Here is an 18521-nt window from a genome sequence, read left to right on the forward strand (position 1 = left end):
GTTAAGCTCATGTGCTCTGCCTCGGCGGCCCGGGGTTCACGGGTTCAGATTCTGGGTGCCGACCTACACACCACTCATCAAGCCATACTGTGGCAACGTCCCACACATAAAATAGAGGAAGGTTGGCACAGATGTTAGCTCAGCAACAATCTTCCTCAAGCAAAAAAAAAGAGGAAGATTGGCAACAGATGTCAGCTAGGGGCCAACCCCCTCACACACACACACACACACACCCAAAATTAAATGTTTAACAGATTAAATTTGTGAAGTGTAATATTAGCGAAGAGAGATTATTAATGGTGTTGGGTAGAGTGTAATGTTCAGGAATGCCTTTTTTTTTATCAAACATTCCCAGAAGTAGTGGTAACTATAAGTCAATGCTCCAAGAGAACGACAAAGTATTGCAGGAATTTGGAGCAGGGAGACATTGTTTATGGCCGGGTGATCCAGAGCATTCATGTACTTGAGGGTATGTGAGCTTGGCCTTGAATTATGGATAGATTTGCAATGGGCAGAAACTTAAGGAAAAGATTCCAAGTAATAAATTGCAGAAAGCTATATTGCTCCACGGCTGGTGCATATTAGAACTAGAAAATTGACTATGCTGTAAGCCTACAACTATTAAGAAATATGTATCCCAGAAGTTAACCAGAAACACATAAAGAATAGAAAGGTTCCAAATTACACAGCTGCAAAAATTAAGTTAGATGTCACGAGTATTATGTGTAATAAAATTCAGGTTTGTTACAATTTATACGATGTTAGAAGAATGCAATTCCTTTGGAAGAAATCTTATTTCCCCATTGACTTATAATTATAGATGTAGTTAATTCCATCACTGATTTATTTTTATTGGTAATGAATATTAGCACTTTAGCTTAAAGTATCTCTCTTCCTTGTATGTCAAGTAGTTAATGACCTATAAATGAACTCTTAAATATGCTAAGGAAGCTCATTATTTAAGGTAATTACTTAGCAAAGCAATGATCCTTTGGTTATGCAAATTACTGACATTAAATTATAAATTGGTAAGCATCCAGTTTTATGTTTCATTCTGGGCTTGCAAAATGACCTTCCACTCCAGGTATTGCTTGATTCAAAGTTGAGATAAACAACAGGAAGATGAAAATACGTACTTCAAGGGTGACAGAGATGGTCAATGTTACCAATATTCAGGGACCCCTACATGTCCTGCAGGTGATGGAGCTGTTGCTGGAGCCCAAGATGAGGATGATGATGATAGCTTCGGCTTGTAATATTCCCCCTGCTCCATAGTTTAGATTCATGAATATATTATGTGTCAATTATAAATATATTCTAAAGATTTTTGGCTTTAATATCACTTTATTTGAAGATCATCTTCATCAGACATTTGTGATTTACTTTTTTGCGTGCCTACTGTGTGCCCAACATTTACTAGGTCCTGGAAATAATCTATGCCTGATGGCATGGAGGGGGCCAATGGGGGAAAGAAGCAGGCAAATCAAGAAACCTTTTCCCTGTGGGCTAAGTAAGTAAGTAATTCCCAGGTGAGCAATGATCAGCTACTCTGAGATTTAGAACCATCTGGTCTAGACTGGGAGTGCAGACAAAAGTTTTAGAAGTGAAAACAGAATGAGGGCCAACAGGAGTAAAAATTGGAGCTGGGGAGTGGGGCTGTCATAGGCAGAGAGAAAAGGCACATGAGAGGAAGTGAGCAGCGATGAGCTGTTCTCTGGACTGCAAATAATTCAGTGCGGTTCCAATGCTGAGTGTAAGGATCCCAGTGGCGGTGGTGAAAAATGAGAATGGAGAGGGCAAAAAGGGGAACAGAGGCTAGAAATTTTTATTTGACTGATTGATAAATTGGAGGACATTGAAGGATTTTAAGTAAGGGGTTTACAAAATCAGATTTGCATTTTAGAAAGATCACGTCAGCTTCAGCATTATGAAAGGGGGTCAAGCCAGTTGTGATATTAAGACCTGTAAAGCCTATTTAGCAGGGACCAAAGTGTAGGAGGGTGTTATGTGTGCTGAGTTAACCCTTTAGCTGCTGCATGTGGGCAAGTGAGACTAGAGGCAGCGTCTATTTACTTACAGAGGCGTTCAGTATCTTAACAATCACAAGGCTGTACTCCTACGTTCTAGCTGAAGATCTGTTCTGGGTAGAGGGTACCGACTCAATCAAGGAACACTATTGGAGGATATTGACATAATCCATATAAAAGTTAACAAAGGCAGTCACAGGAGATCGAGAAAATGGAGCATACTCAAGACAAAAAGAGCAATTAAAATGGCTTGATTAATGATTGGTGGGGATTGAGAGAAAGGCGGGGAATAGGGGATGACTTGTCTCCTGGCTTGAGTAAACAGATGGATGGTGTGGCCATGGAGACGAGTGCAAGAGGAGAGTAGAGCGGCGGGGGAGTGGGGACATTGGTGGAGTTTATTTGAGGTACTCTCGGAACAGTGAGGAAGAGCTCTTTGTTTGGCAGTATTTGGTCATATGAATTTGAAGTTCAGGGGAGAGACAGGAACAAAAGATACAGATTTAGGAGTTGTCAGAGTACAGGTGGAAGTTGGAGCCATTCAAGGTGGACAATGTCTTCCAGGGAGAGTGTACGTAGGAAGATGCCACCATCCTGGGTGATGCGTTTTACGTGTTCCCCAAGCTACAGTGTATCGTACACACACACACACAATTTGACAGTTTGATGAATCTTGGAAATGATAAGTCACATAAAATAGGCATGACACTTAACTAAACTACTGTAACCATTCTCTTATAGATTTCAGTACTTAACAGGCCAGGTTTTACAGGTGGAGGGTGAGGTGCGTTTGTACACGTCCCCTTGTGGTCCAGAATATCCCTCCTCTACACTTTCCCCTCACATGGCAGAATATGTGCTTCTAGGCTTCTTGGTGTGGAGAAAGCACGGCCAGGCCACTGCTTCAGTTAGTCCTCTCTTTCTTAGATACTAAAAGGAGTAGGAGAATCTTAATTGATCTCCAAAAGAAAGTCCAGGGGAAAATTATTCTCAATTTATATTGAGTTATCCCTAACATATAAATTGGGTCTCTTGTTTCCTAATTTACTGCTTTTTTCCTAAATCCTCTTTGTCTCTTCTCGCCATTCCTTTTCTCAGTTCCTTCTCTCCAGGCCTTCATTCTTAGCAGACTTACTAAAACCAATTTCTAACGTTTCTTGCTTTCTGCCTCCCTTGGAAATCCTTCTGAATACAGTGGCCAGCATGCTTCCAAAATTCCACTTTCACGATGTCACTCACCCAAGGGCCGACAACGATTTTTCCATTGCCAATTACATCAAGTGCAGACCTCTTTCCTTCCAGGCCCTCTAGAATAAAATCACACCTAGCCCAGGCAATGGTATTTAATGATTCCCTGATAGAGCTCTTCAAGGCAATCAGACCTAACTCTTCACTGACTCTTCCCACTAGTCTGCTGTATTTCTTACATTTGCTATCAGTTCTGCCAAGCTAGGATTTCAGCAATAATAAACATGGTTTATTAGAAAGAGCACAGAGATGGGACTCAGAAACCCTGACCCTAGGTTTGGAGCCTAATGACCCCCTTTGACAACTTATTTAACTTCTCATCTATAGAGACAAGGATTTCTGCTAACATTTCATAGAGTTGTTTTGACGGGAAAAATGAGACAATCTGCCTGAAACTGCTTTCTAAATTATAAAGTGCTACATAAAGCAAATCCTATCTAGTCAAAAATTTCTCTTAGCTGAATTTCAAGAATACATGATTTTTAAACTATGTATATAATTGACATTTTTGAAAATTTCAGTCTTCTTAGATACAAGTTATAAGTCACTACTATTTGAAGTAATTTATTAAAAAGAGGGACCCAGAAGTTGGGAACAGAAATAGAGGCCAAATAATTACTCAACAAATTCTCAGAGCTTCTCAGCATTGGCTTTCCAAAATAGCAGCCTGTGTAACTTTTAAAAAACATAGATGCTTTTATAAGATTAGTCAGCAGTCACTAAAAAGGGAGGGTAGGAGGCTGGGAAAAGTAAATTAGATGTGGGTATGGGAACTACACTTTTACCAGCTATCTTCCTATGAGGAGGAATGCAGATAAGTGTCAGAGGGAATGACAGCTCCAGAAGTAAGACTGTGCCATGATGTCAAAAAGGTATCATCAAAAATTTAGTTGAGGAATCAAACAAAACATTTAAAAGATTAAGTGCTTTCTAACATGTGTATTATCTACAACAAAGCAAAAGCAGATATACAAGCAAATCATTGTAACTTCGTTGCAAAAAGATTATGAAAAGTGTCCAGTGAATAAGTAATGGAAATTAGTAATACACTATTTATTAGCACTAATTTAAAGATTCAAATGTCATTTGGATTGCAGTTTTTATTTCAACGAATGTAGAAGTATTCAGGAATTTTTGTAGGTTCACTCAAGATCCTTCTATCTGTAAGCCTATTATCCTCCATGTGCCAGTTTTCCGTCCATCTTTGCTTTAAAGACGTTGTCCTCACATCGGGGAAGGTCTATTGGATATTAAGCATCCTGCTTACGCCGTGGATTCTCCACGGTATTTTCCTCATTGCCTGGATACAAATGTTCTGTTCCTTCCCTAAGCATGGCTTGCATTTTTGGTCTTTTCCGTTCAGCATTGTTGGCCTTGTGCTATTCATGAATTATTTCCAAACATGTTTGATTTCTTTTCCCAAACAGACTGAAGAACCCTTAAGGCCAATACAAAAATCTATTCCTTATATTGACTGTCAAGATGCATACTAGACTCTTAACAAGTATTTCTAGAGTAACTGAAATCTAGTCTAATAAACAGAAGTTTGCTATCTAAGGTTTCTCAGTTGTAAATGTAACAGGAGTAAAAAATTATTTTATTTATTATGAGAATATAAACTTAGCTTCTCATAAATATTTACTATTAATGTGTTTAGAGAACCATATTTACTTATGGACTAATGTCTTATTCAGTTCATTAACTCATTAGATGTATTTTATAAAAAGTGGTACTTTAAAAATCATTTTCCAAATACTAATCAAGTAAAACATGCTTAGAAAATTCAGGATAGCTCATTTGAAATGCTCCTTTGGATATTATGCCTAGGTGTTTATAAATAGAGCACACATATAAAATGTATAAAATCTTTTGTTTCAATCCTATATTTCTTGACAGAATTTAAAATCAAAATGGTGCTCTCGACCAATTAAAATCTATCACAACTATTTGGGGACTACCGGCAAGAAAAGAGTTTTTTTATTCCCTCTTATTTTAAAAGTATTTTATAAGTGAAAAGGGCAACATCATTTTTAGAGTTTGTTGAGAACTTCAAATACTTAGTCCCCAGAAGCAAGATTCATCATGAGGAGAACCTAAGGCCTAACCGAGTTTTCAAAATAGTGCCCACATATACCATACTTGTTGAACAAATTCAGATTTATTGAAAGTAAACATTTACATTGGCTACAATGTTAGAACTATTACAAAGCTGGATAAAAGAGGCTTAAGTAGCAATAGAAAGCAAGTGCAATAAAAAGTGAATAGAGAAAATATTTGGCCTTAGTGATCTCTTGGCAGTATTTACATAATGTACATATTGTTAGATATTTATAGTAACTCTAAGGCACCAAAGGCTAAATAGCAGGTTGCAATACTATTTTGTGCACAAAAGTCAAGAAGTTTATTGTAAAGAAGGCTGTATAGTTAAAGAAACATAGGCATATCTTAATGTTTACATAAAGGAGTGGCTGCGTTTTTTAAAATCTCAAATGATACATTAAATATTGGGTGGGTTGAAGAAATTATTTTTAGAACATTAAATTATGTTGACTATGTAAATAAGCACTATTTTTTACTGACTAGCTGGTAAATGTGTAATGTAATCTATTCTTCAACACAGCTTTTTCACACTCATGGATATGTTTTGTCTAAAAACTACTTGAAATTCTTTTGACCTACAAAAACTTATCCTAATATATCATAGCGTATAGAAAATCCCCAAGAAAAATTTACTGAGTAATAATATACATCAAATTTATATAGAATCTGGCAAAAATTTAGCAGGCATTCAATACCAAAATACTTGAATATTCAGTCTTCCATTCTGGCATAGCAGTTGGGTATTTTAATCCTTTAACTGTTTAGAGTGGGCAACTGTTTGTGTCTTTAGGTGAAACGACATAAAATTGACCCATGTAGAAAACCAATCTTAAAAGGAACTAATTATTTTCAAATTTTGCAACTTGAAACCCTTTCACATAACTCATTGGGTGTTAACTATGTCATTCAACACCAGTGATTGAAACATCTGTATTAACGCATTGTCAAGAGGTAACTGACAATATCTACATCCAGACTGTTGAATTATCTGATGACTTCTATGTGTGAGATTTTATTTGTTTCTTATACTGGAAACCCAATTTACCTTAACATACAGTCTATCATTTGTCTTGAGGTAGTGTTATAATGAAGAATTCAGCAGGACAATAGAAGAACATCATAATATTTTTAAAGTATGCTTCAAGTGTCACCATGAAATCTATATATTTGGATGGTAGATGGTCCAAGGCTGAGTTGGCCCTTCATGACATGTTAAATTACTATCTGATGGAGTCATCGAGACTTTAACAAGGATGATGAGTTTTTCCTTAAAATTTTCTGAAACTCCACGCCCCAAGGCAAGTTATGGTATTATGGTATCAAGTACTGCTAAAACCCATTCAGTGATATTAAAGATTTATAGACTTGCACATTAAAGGTTTCTTTTCTTTTAGCAAAGGGGAGAATAATTGAGGGATTTCTTTTCTAAACTCTTAAATTTTTCAATGAGAAATATTCAGAGCACTAACAATGGTTTGGGTTGGTTTCTCATATCACATAATATTTGATAGCAAGTTTAAGGATGTGACACTCTTATATTTAAATTTTAAATTTAAAAACCACCTTCAAATCCAACACTTCACTGAGATCTGCTGAGCAACAAAAATAAAAATCACTTCCACATAACGCAATCTAAGACACCCAAAGTACCTTACCATAATGTATGCTATAGCACTATGTTCTATGTATATTATTACTTTTTTCCCTGTTCAACCGTTTTCTTCCCTTTTTTAATACAGTGGACAACAAAAGAGGACAAATTATTCATAGTGAAATTTTACAAAGACAGTAATGCAGGAAAAAGTAGGACTAACAAATTAGGTTTTTCTTTCTCTACTTCAAGAATGAAAATAAATGATTGCCTTTGCTCCGTGGATTAATATTAAGTAGTAATGGCTACACAATTAATATAACTATCACAAAGCATCAGTGAACATACTTCAAACGATTATATAAATACATACAATATCACATGTTTGGAAGCATCAAATAAGTCAATAGATAATACCTTAATGGGGTGACTGAATCAAGGCATGATAATGATGTTTAAACTTCTAAATTTTAAGGACCTTCTTGGATTCTGGAAGCATGATATTCATTTAATAGTAGTGTCTATTGAAATTAGATTCTTTAGAAATAAAGATAAGCATCAGCATACTATCATTTTCCAATATCAAAAGCTCAATGAAAATATTTGCTTACAAAGGTTCTGACACAATTTTTTGAAACAAACTTAAAATGTCATTCTGTATTGCAATAGCATTCGAGTAGTTATCATTAGAAGACATCTTATTTTATCATAAAAGATGTCTACTGCTTGTAATATATAGTAGACATTAAAACTATCCACTACTTTCCTTGCTCTGATGACAGATCAACTTCCTTGAGTCCTCCACGTTACCCTTCCAGTTCAGACAGATCAACTTCCTTGAGTCCTCCACGTTACCCTTCCAGTTCAGATTCTAATACTATACTCTTTACATCATTCAACTGTTAAGTCAAGTCGTAGTGGATTAGGTCAGTGGTTTTAAATTACGCTTGGAGGCACTATAGAGAGTCTTCAGAGGTGCCTCAGTGGTCCTAATAGCCAAACAGCTGGGGTTCCAAGCCCTCAATTTCCAAATAATGCTATTACATCTTCATATCTATGTCATATATAGAATGTTCCCCAAATTTAATTTGAAAAAATAATTCTGTTGGTTAAACATGTTTTTAAAACACAGTCAAAGGAATCTGGGAGACTCGGCAGAAAGAAGAAAGTAGTCCTCTTGCCCACGTAAAGTCTTCAAATATCTGGTCACAGAACACTAAATAAGATACTACATCTTGGCCCTATCGTGTCAATATTATCCCTCAGTCTGCCTTTGAGTTCAGAGGCACAAGTCAAAACAGATCAATGTTTTAAGCGGATCCTATCACAATGATTAATATTCCAACCACTTCAAGTCTATTTTTGCAGAAATATGTGGCATATCAATTACTTACCACATAAGAAAACAAACTATTAGTAAATATTTCCCAAATAGCAACTCTTAACAATGTGTCTGACCTCTTTTTCTCACCTTTTATGCCAAAGGAAATAAACACAGAAGTTATAACATTATATTTGCAAATCACTATACACTTTTATATTTTTCTTTCCAAATAAATTAGAATCAGATATGAGCCTTGATTCAGGGTTTGAATAGAGTGGCAAACTCACTAATTAAACTGCTCTCATGAATGGCCTTCTTTCGAAGACATCACATAGGAAAATAAACACTGTCAATTAAAACTTGTGATGAATAAGAACTTTAGGACCCAAAGAAACAGAAATGATTTTGATGAGCACATGACTTTTGGAAGGAGAATGCTGAGAGCTGGTGTTGTTGTTCTCTATAAACTTATTTGTGTTCTTTTAATATAAAAGAAACTTCAAAGTTTGTCTTCTTTCTCAATACGAAAAAAAAATAAGCAGAGGTATTAGATGAAAAAATATAAAAATGCTGGTGTGGTATAAATAAATTTTAAAAATGTTCCATTGTAGGAAATAAAAAATATATACGGTTTGTTTAAATTCTGAGGCCTTTCTTTTCAACATATGATTACTTGAATATAGATTTAGTCCACCAGGGGTATCTATGTTCCCCAAATTTTATGACTTTTAGATAACATTATAAAAAGAGTTGCATTTTAACTGAAGGGAAAAATTCTTTAAACAAATAGAAAAACTGTCCACAAATATTTTCAGTGAGTGAATTATGGTAAATTTGGCTCATATCTTGGTTTACGTCCAGATTTACTGCTTACTGAATATTATTTTCTTTTCATTGAATAAGAATAGCACTGTGGAGCTGTGCCATCTCTGCTGTCAACATACGTATATGTGTATGTACACACATATATGCACCATCACATATTTTGATGCTTGAATCTTTAGATATGTGTATTACATACTTTTGGGCAAAGCACTGCATCTAAGACCTAACTGTTTTTGTATAAGGAAAAATAACAGAATAGGAAACATCCCTCCCCAAAATATTCAAATGTTCATACCACTAATTATATAGCACATCAGAAAGTGCAAACGTTATACTTATTGCAAAGTATCTTACAGATTTAGATGCCATTATAAAATGTTCTCAATTCTATTTTGGTATCCTAAAATGTCGGTATATAATACCAAATTTCCAATTAAAGAGTTTAATATAAAAATATCAGCACAAAACTGTTTTTTCAATCTGTTTATTGTGTGAGCAACCCAAACTTCAGTTTAAGTGCTGTTGTAATTTTATTACTAGATTCCATAACCCTACAATTGATAAATTTTATACCATTTTAGGTATTTAATGAGATACTTAGAAATACTAAGAAAAAATCAGTATTCAAAGGGTTAATTTTGTTTATAATAACAATAAATTATTTTATCATCTTCTTCAGTTCAAAATCCAGCTTTGAACGCGAGGAAGGCTTTCAAATCATGTTAATTAAACGGTGGTCCTTTAACCAGTAGCAGTTTGATTACCAATTACTCGAAGGATCTCTTTGTGAATGCCTCCTTCTTGTGTGTTAATATTTGCATCTCCCACTTGGCCATCTTCATAGCTACAACACAAAACACAGAAACATAAAACATTCAAAAATATGCAAAAACCACTTAAAACTGCTTAGAAATGCTATTTGATGCCTAAAATACAGCACAAGGGAATCAAGAGCAAAAAACAGTCATTTCTTAGTTGTATTTAATAATATGTTCACATCACTAAACATAGAATTGCTTGCATTACCAAACACATGATTATTTTATGTCATGCCCTAATTGGCCCCTTCCTTCCTTTTTAATTTTAACTTTTTCTAGCCCCACATAAAGCACTGGCTGAGTTGCAGGAAGCACCCCACTGTCTTCGGCCTTGCAAACATTTCCCACAGCAGTTGTTATATGAAGCCTACTGTGAAAGAACACACCAACTTCAACTTTATATTCCTTAGGTTCTATACTTCTTAACTCCACTCCTACTTCAATCTGATCAGTGACATTCTTCGAAATTACTTCACTTTCTGCCACTGCTCCTTTGCCATGCCTGCCTTCTCATTATTATTCTGTTGGAATCGGTGCTGCATTTTTTTTCTTATCGTTGGTTGCTCTATTTGGTCTGACTACAACATGTTCTTATTTACGCTGATACTTCACATAAGAATGCAAGTCGGCTAAGTTGAGCTAAGCAACAGAAGTGAAAATATAACATTAAAGAACAGCAATAACTAAGTCCTTTAGAAAGAAATAATTACATTTTGGATGATAATTCATTTCCTCAAATAAACTTCCTCGGGCAATAAGAATTTCCCAAGAATGAATTTTTAAACTTCCATGATAATATTCAAAGTAGAATAGGTGATGAATTAATTTTAATTCCCCAAAATGAATCAAGACAGAAGCTTTAGAGAAGTGGTAATTACTTCAAAATAGATAACCAGGGGTGTAAGCACAGTGTCTCAAAGATTAATGTGTGTCACTGTCTCTTCCTCGTCGTACTTAAATTCTCCTGAAATAGCACAGTAGAGGAAAATGAAACAGATGACATAGAGCAATGAGAATTTGGGTCCTTACATAATCGACTGCTCAAATACCTAGTGATAATTGCATCTGTATCAAGCTTAAACTCCTAAGAAATGACTCAAGGTTGCCTGTATACTTGGTTAATTCTTACCATACAAGTGTGTATACATAAATATACACACACACAAATGTGTATTGTGTATACATATATATACACACACAAATGTATTTGCATTTGTGTATGCACATATATATATACACACACACACACACAAATATACACACACATATGTATATATGACACCCAATGGTGAAACATTACTGTAAGAAAAAGAAGGGGCTATGTGGTACTTATACCAGTTATAAATATTTTCTTAAGAGATCAAACAGTAAGTGCTCTGTTAAGAACTAGAGAATGTATAAAGTGAAATGCTCTAGCACTGTCTAGATCTAATCAGGTGTTTCGTGGCAAATTGTGTAAAGATATATTTTGTTGGGCAGGTAAAATATGTTAGCCTAGTTTTTGCATAAATCTTGGCTACCCACTGGACCAAAGGTAAACCCTAAGCTATCCATAATTCTGAGCCAAGGCTGGGGAGGCAACCCGGCTTGAAGGCTCAGCCCAAGGGAGATAAAAGTGTTTTACCAAGTCAATTGGGCTAGCTCCTCTAGGATTTAGATTACAGAAAACAAAAGAGTCTAACAAAAAGAGAATGGAGCAGACACAAAGAAAACCATGGTGCTTGCAGAGAAGTGGGAAGAGTGGCAGGTCTTAGAACTGTTCTGGTTCTTTAGGGCTTCCCAATTTCAGACACCAGTCCATACGTATCTCTACTCTAAATTTCCTAATATGCATTTATGTTTGTTCTATTTCTATGGCAATTTTGCTATAGTCAACACACCTACTATGTCATCTATACTTTGGACATAACATTGAATAAGATATGCTCAGCTTAACTGATAGCCAGCCTACATACTATCAACTCTATTCTTTTCACTTTAAAAGAATATTAATCTTTAAGATTTCTCTATAATACTTTATAACTTTTCATTTTTTCCTCAACCCACTGCAGTCATTCTTCCGACCCTATACTCTACTGACAAGTACTGACAACAGTTGCCCATGGCCTCCTAGGTGATGAATTTAGGAGATTTTATCCACTATGTCTGCAGCATGTGATACACCAGAAGCTACATTATCTCTTCACTCCCTAGTTAGTCCTTTGATTATGAATCCTCAGCCTCTTTCATTGCATCCTGGCCTCCCATTTCAATGCTGGTTTTATCCACAATTCACTCCTCACTGTTCTCTCTTCTTATGATTGCAAACTCTCAATTATTTCAATCTCCCCCACTGTTTTAACTATCACCCACACGCTGATTCTTAAACTCAACCTCCAATCCTTACATCTTTCCCTAACCATAATTTTCCCACAAAAACCACAAATATAATACATTCAAAACTGAGCTTAATTTTTTACCCTGACTGCTCCTTTTTACTCTATCAATATCTCATTTTGAATTACCATCATCTGCCCACTCTTCTAATAAGAAATTCAGTCATTCTTAGCCCTTCCATGTGCTGAAATCAATAAATCATCAAGTTATCTTGCTTCTATTTTCCTAATTGTTTCCAGTTGCATCCTGTCTCCATCCAATGCCGTTACCTTCAGTTAGGCCTTCATGATCATTTATCTAAAGGAGTGATTTTCAAGTTGCAGGCTGTGTACAATTAGTGGGTTTTGAAATTAATTTAGGTTGTCCAGGTTAGCATTTTTCAATGAAATTAAAATCGAATAGGACACAGAATATTGACTGCACCACACAAAGTGAGCATTGTTTTTGGCCAAGTCACAATGTCAAACACATTTCCTTCTGCAGTGAGAAACACTGACCTAGATATTGTAACAACATTATAATTGATCTCTCTGTCTCCACACTTATCTCCATGATCCTTCCTACAAGAGTCATCTCTGCCCTGCTAGAGTAATACAAATGCCCTCTGCTTCACTTGCAGAACAAAATCCAATGTCACCGGCATGGCATGCCAGGGCCCTTCATAATTTAAATCTAAAGTTCCTGTCTAGTCATGTCCCACCACTCCCCGCCTCACTCCATTCCCAGGTCAACTGGAGGCCTGTGCTCTCCCCAAATATTACATGATCACTAACACTTAAAAAGTATTTGAAGTTAACGGAGAGGAGACTTACATTCTTTAAATAAACTACAGTAATTTAAGACAGAAAGAGCATGGGGGAGGAGAGAACAAGAGGGAAAGATTGAGATTGAAAGTATTAAGAAAAATGCATATTTTTCCCTTGTCTTTGAAACCCATAAGAAAACACAACAGCTGTAGGTTGAAGGATAAGATTGGCCAAAGGTATTCAGGTGTCTTAAACCATGAAGTATGTATTATAATAAAGGAAAAACAAACTATCATTTAATTTGGTCAAGTGGCAGGGCTTAGATACATGAATTACTAGTGGCATTAGGACACTTATTACGATATGGCATATAGAATATTTTGCAGCTATTTATTAGTATTGCAGACAAACATAGGTTGTTAATGTAACAGTGAAGTTCATTTATGTCCAGAAAGCAACAAAATTCAAACAAGAAATAGAGCAAGAATGATATCAATAGGGAAATGATACATTTGACTGGGGTTTTCTGCAGAAGGAAAAATGACACCATCTCAAAGGAGACAGAAATTACTTATGTTCCCAGGAGAATAAAAAGATTACTAAAATTTTAATAAAAAATAAATGAATTTGATTTAAAAGCTCTGAAAGAGGGGCCAGCCCGGTGGCGCAGTGGTTAAGTGTGCCCGTTCTGCTTTGGCGGCCTGGGGTTCGCCAGTTCAGATCCCAGGTGCGGACATGACACCGCTTGGCAAGCCATGCTGTGGTAGGCGTCCCACATATAAAGTGGAGGAAGATGGGCATGAATGTTAGCTCAGGGCCAGTCTTCCTCAGCAAAAAGAGGAGAATTGGCAGCAGATGTTAACTCAGGGCTAATCTTTCTCAAAAAAATTTAAAAAAATAAAAAGCTCTGAAAGAGAAAATAAAGCAATAGATGAGATTTAGCTATCTGGAACTATCTTGGGTATGTTAAGAATTTTCATGGATAAAAACTTTTGAATGTACTGGCAACCTTTATTCTCAAACTGATATAGCAGCTTTGTGATAGTTTTAAGATTGGCATACATGTATTTCTTTTCTGTCTCTCCAAATCTAGAACCCAGAAATGAGGCACTGCTTTTCATTAGCAATAGAGAGGAGATATTCACTGTGAACTGAATGATATCCAGCACTTGTCCAAATTCCCTGTAAGAAATCTCATGCTGTAAGCGCAACGTCCACTTCAGAGCCCTCGTATATCTCGTCATCAAGTTAGACTATTTGGTTTTTCGTCACTGCTTTCATTGAATATGTACTAAGTGTTTCTGCACAAGATGTGAAATTTCCAAAAATGCAGAGAATTTGCATTTTACTAGAGGAGAGTCATGCAAATAACTGTAGGACAACGCAGCCTGGGGTGGTACAAAGAAAGGGCGAGGAAAACCCAGAGTAAACACCAGACATCATGTCTGACTGGGACATGATGAAAGGTATCATGGAAAAGACCATGTAGTGAAGCCTTGAAAGATAGTCTAAAGGCTGAGCTGGTGAGAAGCCCAATCAGCTGAAATGAATGAGCAAAAGAGTGGGAGAAGCAACTCCAATTTGTTTTCAAGAAAAAGCTTGGATAATAATTTTATTCAATCAGTGGTTTGTACTGGTAATTGAAGTGAGGTAAAATGGGCTCTATGTTGCAGAATGCCATGCCTTTATTTGTTAATATCTATCAGCCTGTAGGAGCAAAGGATAATCAAAACTCTGCTTTAGGAAAGTTGACGGGGTATAAGTAATACGATATTAAAATTTTCTATGCATAGAAATATAGGCTATACATCAAAAGACTGACCGTGGTTAACTCTAAGTGGGGATATTATGGGTGATTTTCTCCTTTTTTCTTTACCTGTGATTTCAGTTTCTCTACACTGAACAGTTATCACTAGTGTAATAATGATACTGTTGAATAAATCTGGCATCGCACAAAATAGATTGGGAGCAATGAAGAAATTAGAAGCATAGAGAATAACTAGTAAGCATAGAAAATAACCAGTAATCTTTTGGTGTGCTCTGGGAGAGAGAATGATATAGGCATGGAAACAAAGGTATTGATAGGAGAAAACTGTGAAAAGATCTACTGGGGAGCTGACAATGACAATGAGTAAGGAAAAATAAATTGAAAACAACTACAGCTCAGGTTTCAAGTCTCTCCCATACGTAAAATCACTGCATAGACTGGGGAGGTTGACAAGTTGGTTACAATTTAGCAATAATGGGCTCCACTTTGTACATATTGATTTTAAGGTATTAGCAGACTTTTCAAGGGGATATACCCAGCATGCAGTTATAATGTGGGCAATTCATTCATTCCTACTCATCTGCCAAGCACTATGCGAGGCATGCAAAGACAAATGAGACGCATAGTCCCTGACCTCAAGAAGTATACAGAGTAATGGAGAAGACCACATATAAAAAAATATAATACAAAGATAAACACCTACCCAGGGAATTATAGAGTAACATGTAGAAGCAGCATGAAGGAGTCAAGGGAAGCTTCTGGGAGGAAGGAAAGCATGCACTAAGATTGAAAAGAGGAATGGGAATTAGATGAGTAGGTATGAGGGTCTCCCCAGTTTACCGGAGAAAGGAAAGAGCAAAAGCATGAAGTGTGCAAGTGACAGCATACAGTTCAGACTGTGAAGCCCAACATCTTGAGGTGAGCAATGGTGGGCCAAGAGGCTGGGACTTGGGTCTCCTTGACCTTCCTCTGGTGGTACTCAAGGAAGAATAAAGGGCTGAGGAGCTAGCTGGTTCCCTCTGTAAAGGAGCCTGAACTTCATCTTATAAGTAGTAAGCAACAGCTGAAGAGCTTTAAGTAGGGGAGTGATGTGGCAGTTTAAACCCTGGGAAGAGATCTGGGCTGGAGACAGAGAAATTGGATATACTATAGACTGGGGATAAAGCAAAGTTCCCTGATCGTGTCAGCTTGATGTCACACAGCTTGATGTCACCCAGCTTCACTGAGCCATGACTGAATGTTTCGTCTTCTAACTTTATAAATAAGTTTTCTCCTCACTACATTCCCAATTGAACATTGTTCAACTTTTGCAAAATCATGATGAAAGATACCTCTTATTTCACTTAATGGCCCCTCTACAGTTCTTCTTTCCTGAACTTTTCTTGTACCTGCCTCTATAGATATATTTTAAATTTTGACTTAAAATAAAAACCATATATAATCCAAAATATTTTCCTTTTTGCCTTTAGTGCGTTCATTAAAAATTTACTGATAAGCAACTGTGCATCAGGTACTGTGCAAGGTGATGCAAGAGAGGTAAAAACAAGAGTAGGAGCCTGCCCCTTAGGAGTTCACAGCCTCGTGGAAGAGTCAGATATGAGGAACAAACTGAATTTTAAATAGAAGTTCTGCAGTGAACTGTAGCAACACCAGGAAGAGAGATTAATTCTGATCAGGAGCTTCAGGGAAGAGGGGGTATTTGAGCTAGACCTTAAAAGATAAAATAGACTTTGGAAGGAATTCCTGACATTTATTTAGCACTGAGCTCTGCTTGACTCAAGGACCTGAAAATAACCTGCCTCTTTTCTGCAGATGGTCTGTTTTATTTGGTCATTTCTGTTCTTAAATTTCTGAACTTCTTGAAATGTTCTGAGAAATAGAAGGCGGTATAGACCTTAAATTTATGTAATAGACAAAATATGGGAAGAACTCATCTGCAGATCAGCCCACTCTACACTAAAGCATTAAATATGGAAATCAAACAAGCAGGTTATGCAAACCTAATGCTTCTTAACCTTTCTTTGGTCCCAGACAGTTGAGGGAGAAGACATACTCCCATCTCTAAGAGTTTTCACTATGGCAGTGGTTGGGGGTGATGTACCATGGGGGAGCCCATGGCACCAGATACACACATTCTGTTAACTTGCCAAATCATCAATTACCTTATCTTGAATTTTATTATTTAATCCTATTTATGAAAAATACCAACAGTAAGTTTTCTTCTCTAGCTCTAAAATTTCCACTCACTGTGAAATAGACATTTTTGTTGTATATGACTAGAGCACAATATGTTTATTCGGTTTTCACATGCCCTGTTTAAGCCCGGCTTCTAGCCCTTTTTAAAACAGCTGCCTTATTTCTACATATTGACCTTAATGTCTTTGCACAGATGTGTCTTAAGGTCATCAAGGAAATCAAGCTTTAGCAATAATTCCTAAACACTCAAAATTGGCTGGAATCTGTTTATAATATCTGAATTATTACATTTTGCCTAAAGCACTTATATTTGATTAAGTTTATTCATTCTTGAAATTTTACAACAAAATTTTTTCAAACATCTCATTCTCTTGTTTGTTTATTTGTTTGTTTGTTTTGGCAAGAAAGATTGTCACTGAGCAAACATCTGTGGCAATCTTCCTCTATTTTGTATGTGGGACACCACCACAGCATGGCTTGAGGAGCAGTGTGTAGGTCTGCACCCAGGATCCAAATCCATGAATTGGAGCATGAGAACTCAACCATTACGCCACTGGGCTGGCTCCTTCCTTTTTTTTAATAACAGAAATCTTCCTTTAAATTTTACCTTCAATTTTTTCTGAGACAGCAGTCTGTTACCTAAAATTTCCCCCCCAATTTTTCTCTCATTCTGTGATGGTGTTTATTTGTTGGGAAAGAATGTGATAAGGATACTAAATGACTTTTATTATCTCCTTCACTCTGGAAATCAGATTAGCATAGAAGTTATTTTAATTTTTAACATTTTCACTTAGATAAAAAAGGAAGCCTCACTGATTTATATCCTAGTCATCAGGCCAAGCTTCTAACATAAGAGATCACATATTGTTAAAAAAAAAAAATTAGAATAAAATAAGAATAGCAAATGAGTTTCTGTCTGATTACGGTACATCTGGGATAACTAATTTCTTTCTTATCAATTTATTCTTTCCTAGATGTTATCACTCACTAGGGAGGCACAATACTAGTAGAAATCTTTGATTATATCTTTTATAAAGAAAGAAACTGATGGTTGTAATTAGAATGTATATTAATTAGTGAATGGATTCTCCTTTTGATGTGTTTTGAATCATATCAATTTTCCTTAATTAGTCCTTTCTCTCTTGAGGGAGCAGAGAGAAAGGATGAAATCTCATTTGTGTTTATAGAGAGATGAAAATCATTATCTTAATAGAATTTTTTCCTTTGTATTATCTGGAAAGTATGAGTGTACTGAAAGTACACTCTTTTCTTCAGATAGTCTTTCCTCCATTTTTTATTCTTAGAAAATGTAGAAGTCCTTCTCTCCAGTAAACACACATACACACCCAAACGTATATCCCTACAGATTTAGCTCTCATGCAATTTATGTAAAATTTCAAGGAAATAATACTAGAAATGTTTACTGCCTACTTACGTATCTAAAGCTGTTCACTTTGCTCAATAAATTTGAATTTTAGAAAGATGCCAAAAAGAGGAGATTA

The 18521-nt window shown here is 36.0% G+C and overlaps 1 protein-coding gene across 2 annotated transcripts in view; it reads right to left on the bottom strand.

Annotated features, from left to right (window-relative positions):
* Positions 1-5419: 5419 nt before the first annotated feature.
* Positions 5420-18521, bottom strand: part of PARP8 (poly(ADP-ribose) polymerase family member 8) — a 168372-nt gene continuing 155270 nt past the window's right edge. Inside the window, exon 27 of one of the 2 annotated variants that reach the window (XM_044779350.2) lies at positions 5420-9959. In XM_044779350.2, the coding sequence (XP_044635285.1) occupies positions 9857-9959 (103 nt within the window). In that variant the 3' untranslated portion in view covers positions 5420-9856. The remainder of the gene's footprint in view (positions 9960-18521) is intronic. The other variant, XM_070519664.1, reaches the window with a different exon arrangement.

The sequence above is a fragment of the Equus asinus genome, chromosome 10 (assembly GCF_041296235.1).
Source record: "Equus asinus isolate D_3611 breed Donkey chromosome 10, EquAss-T2T_v2, whole genome shotgun sequence".
In the NCBI taxonomy this organism is placed as follows: Eukaryota; Metazoa; Chordata; class Mammalia; order Perissodactyla; family Equidae; genus Equus; species Equus asinus.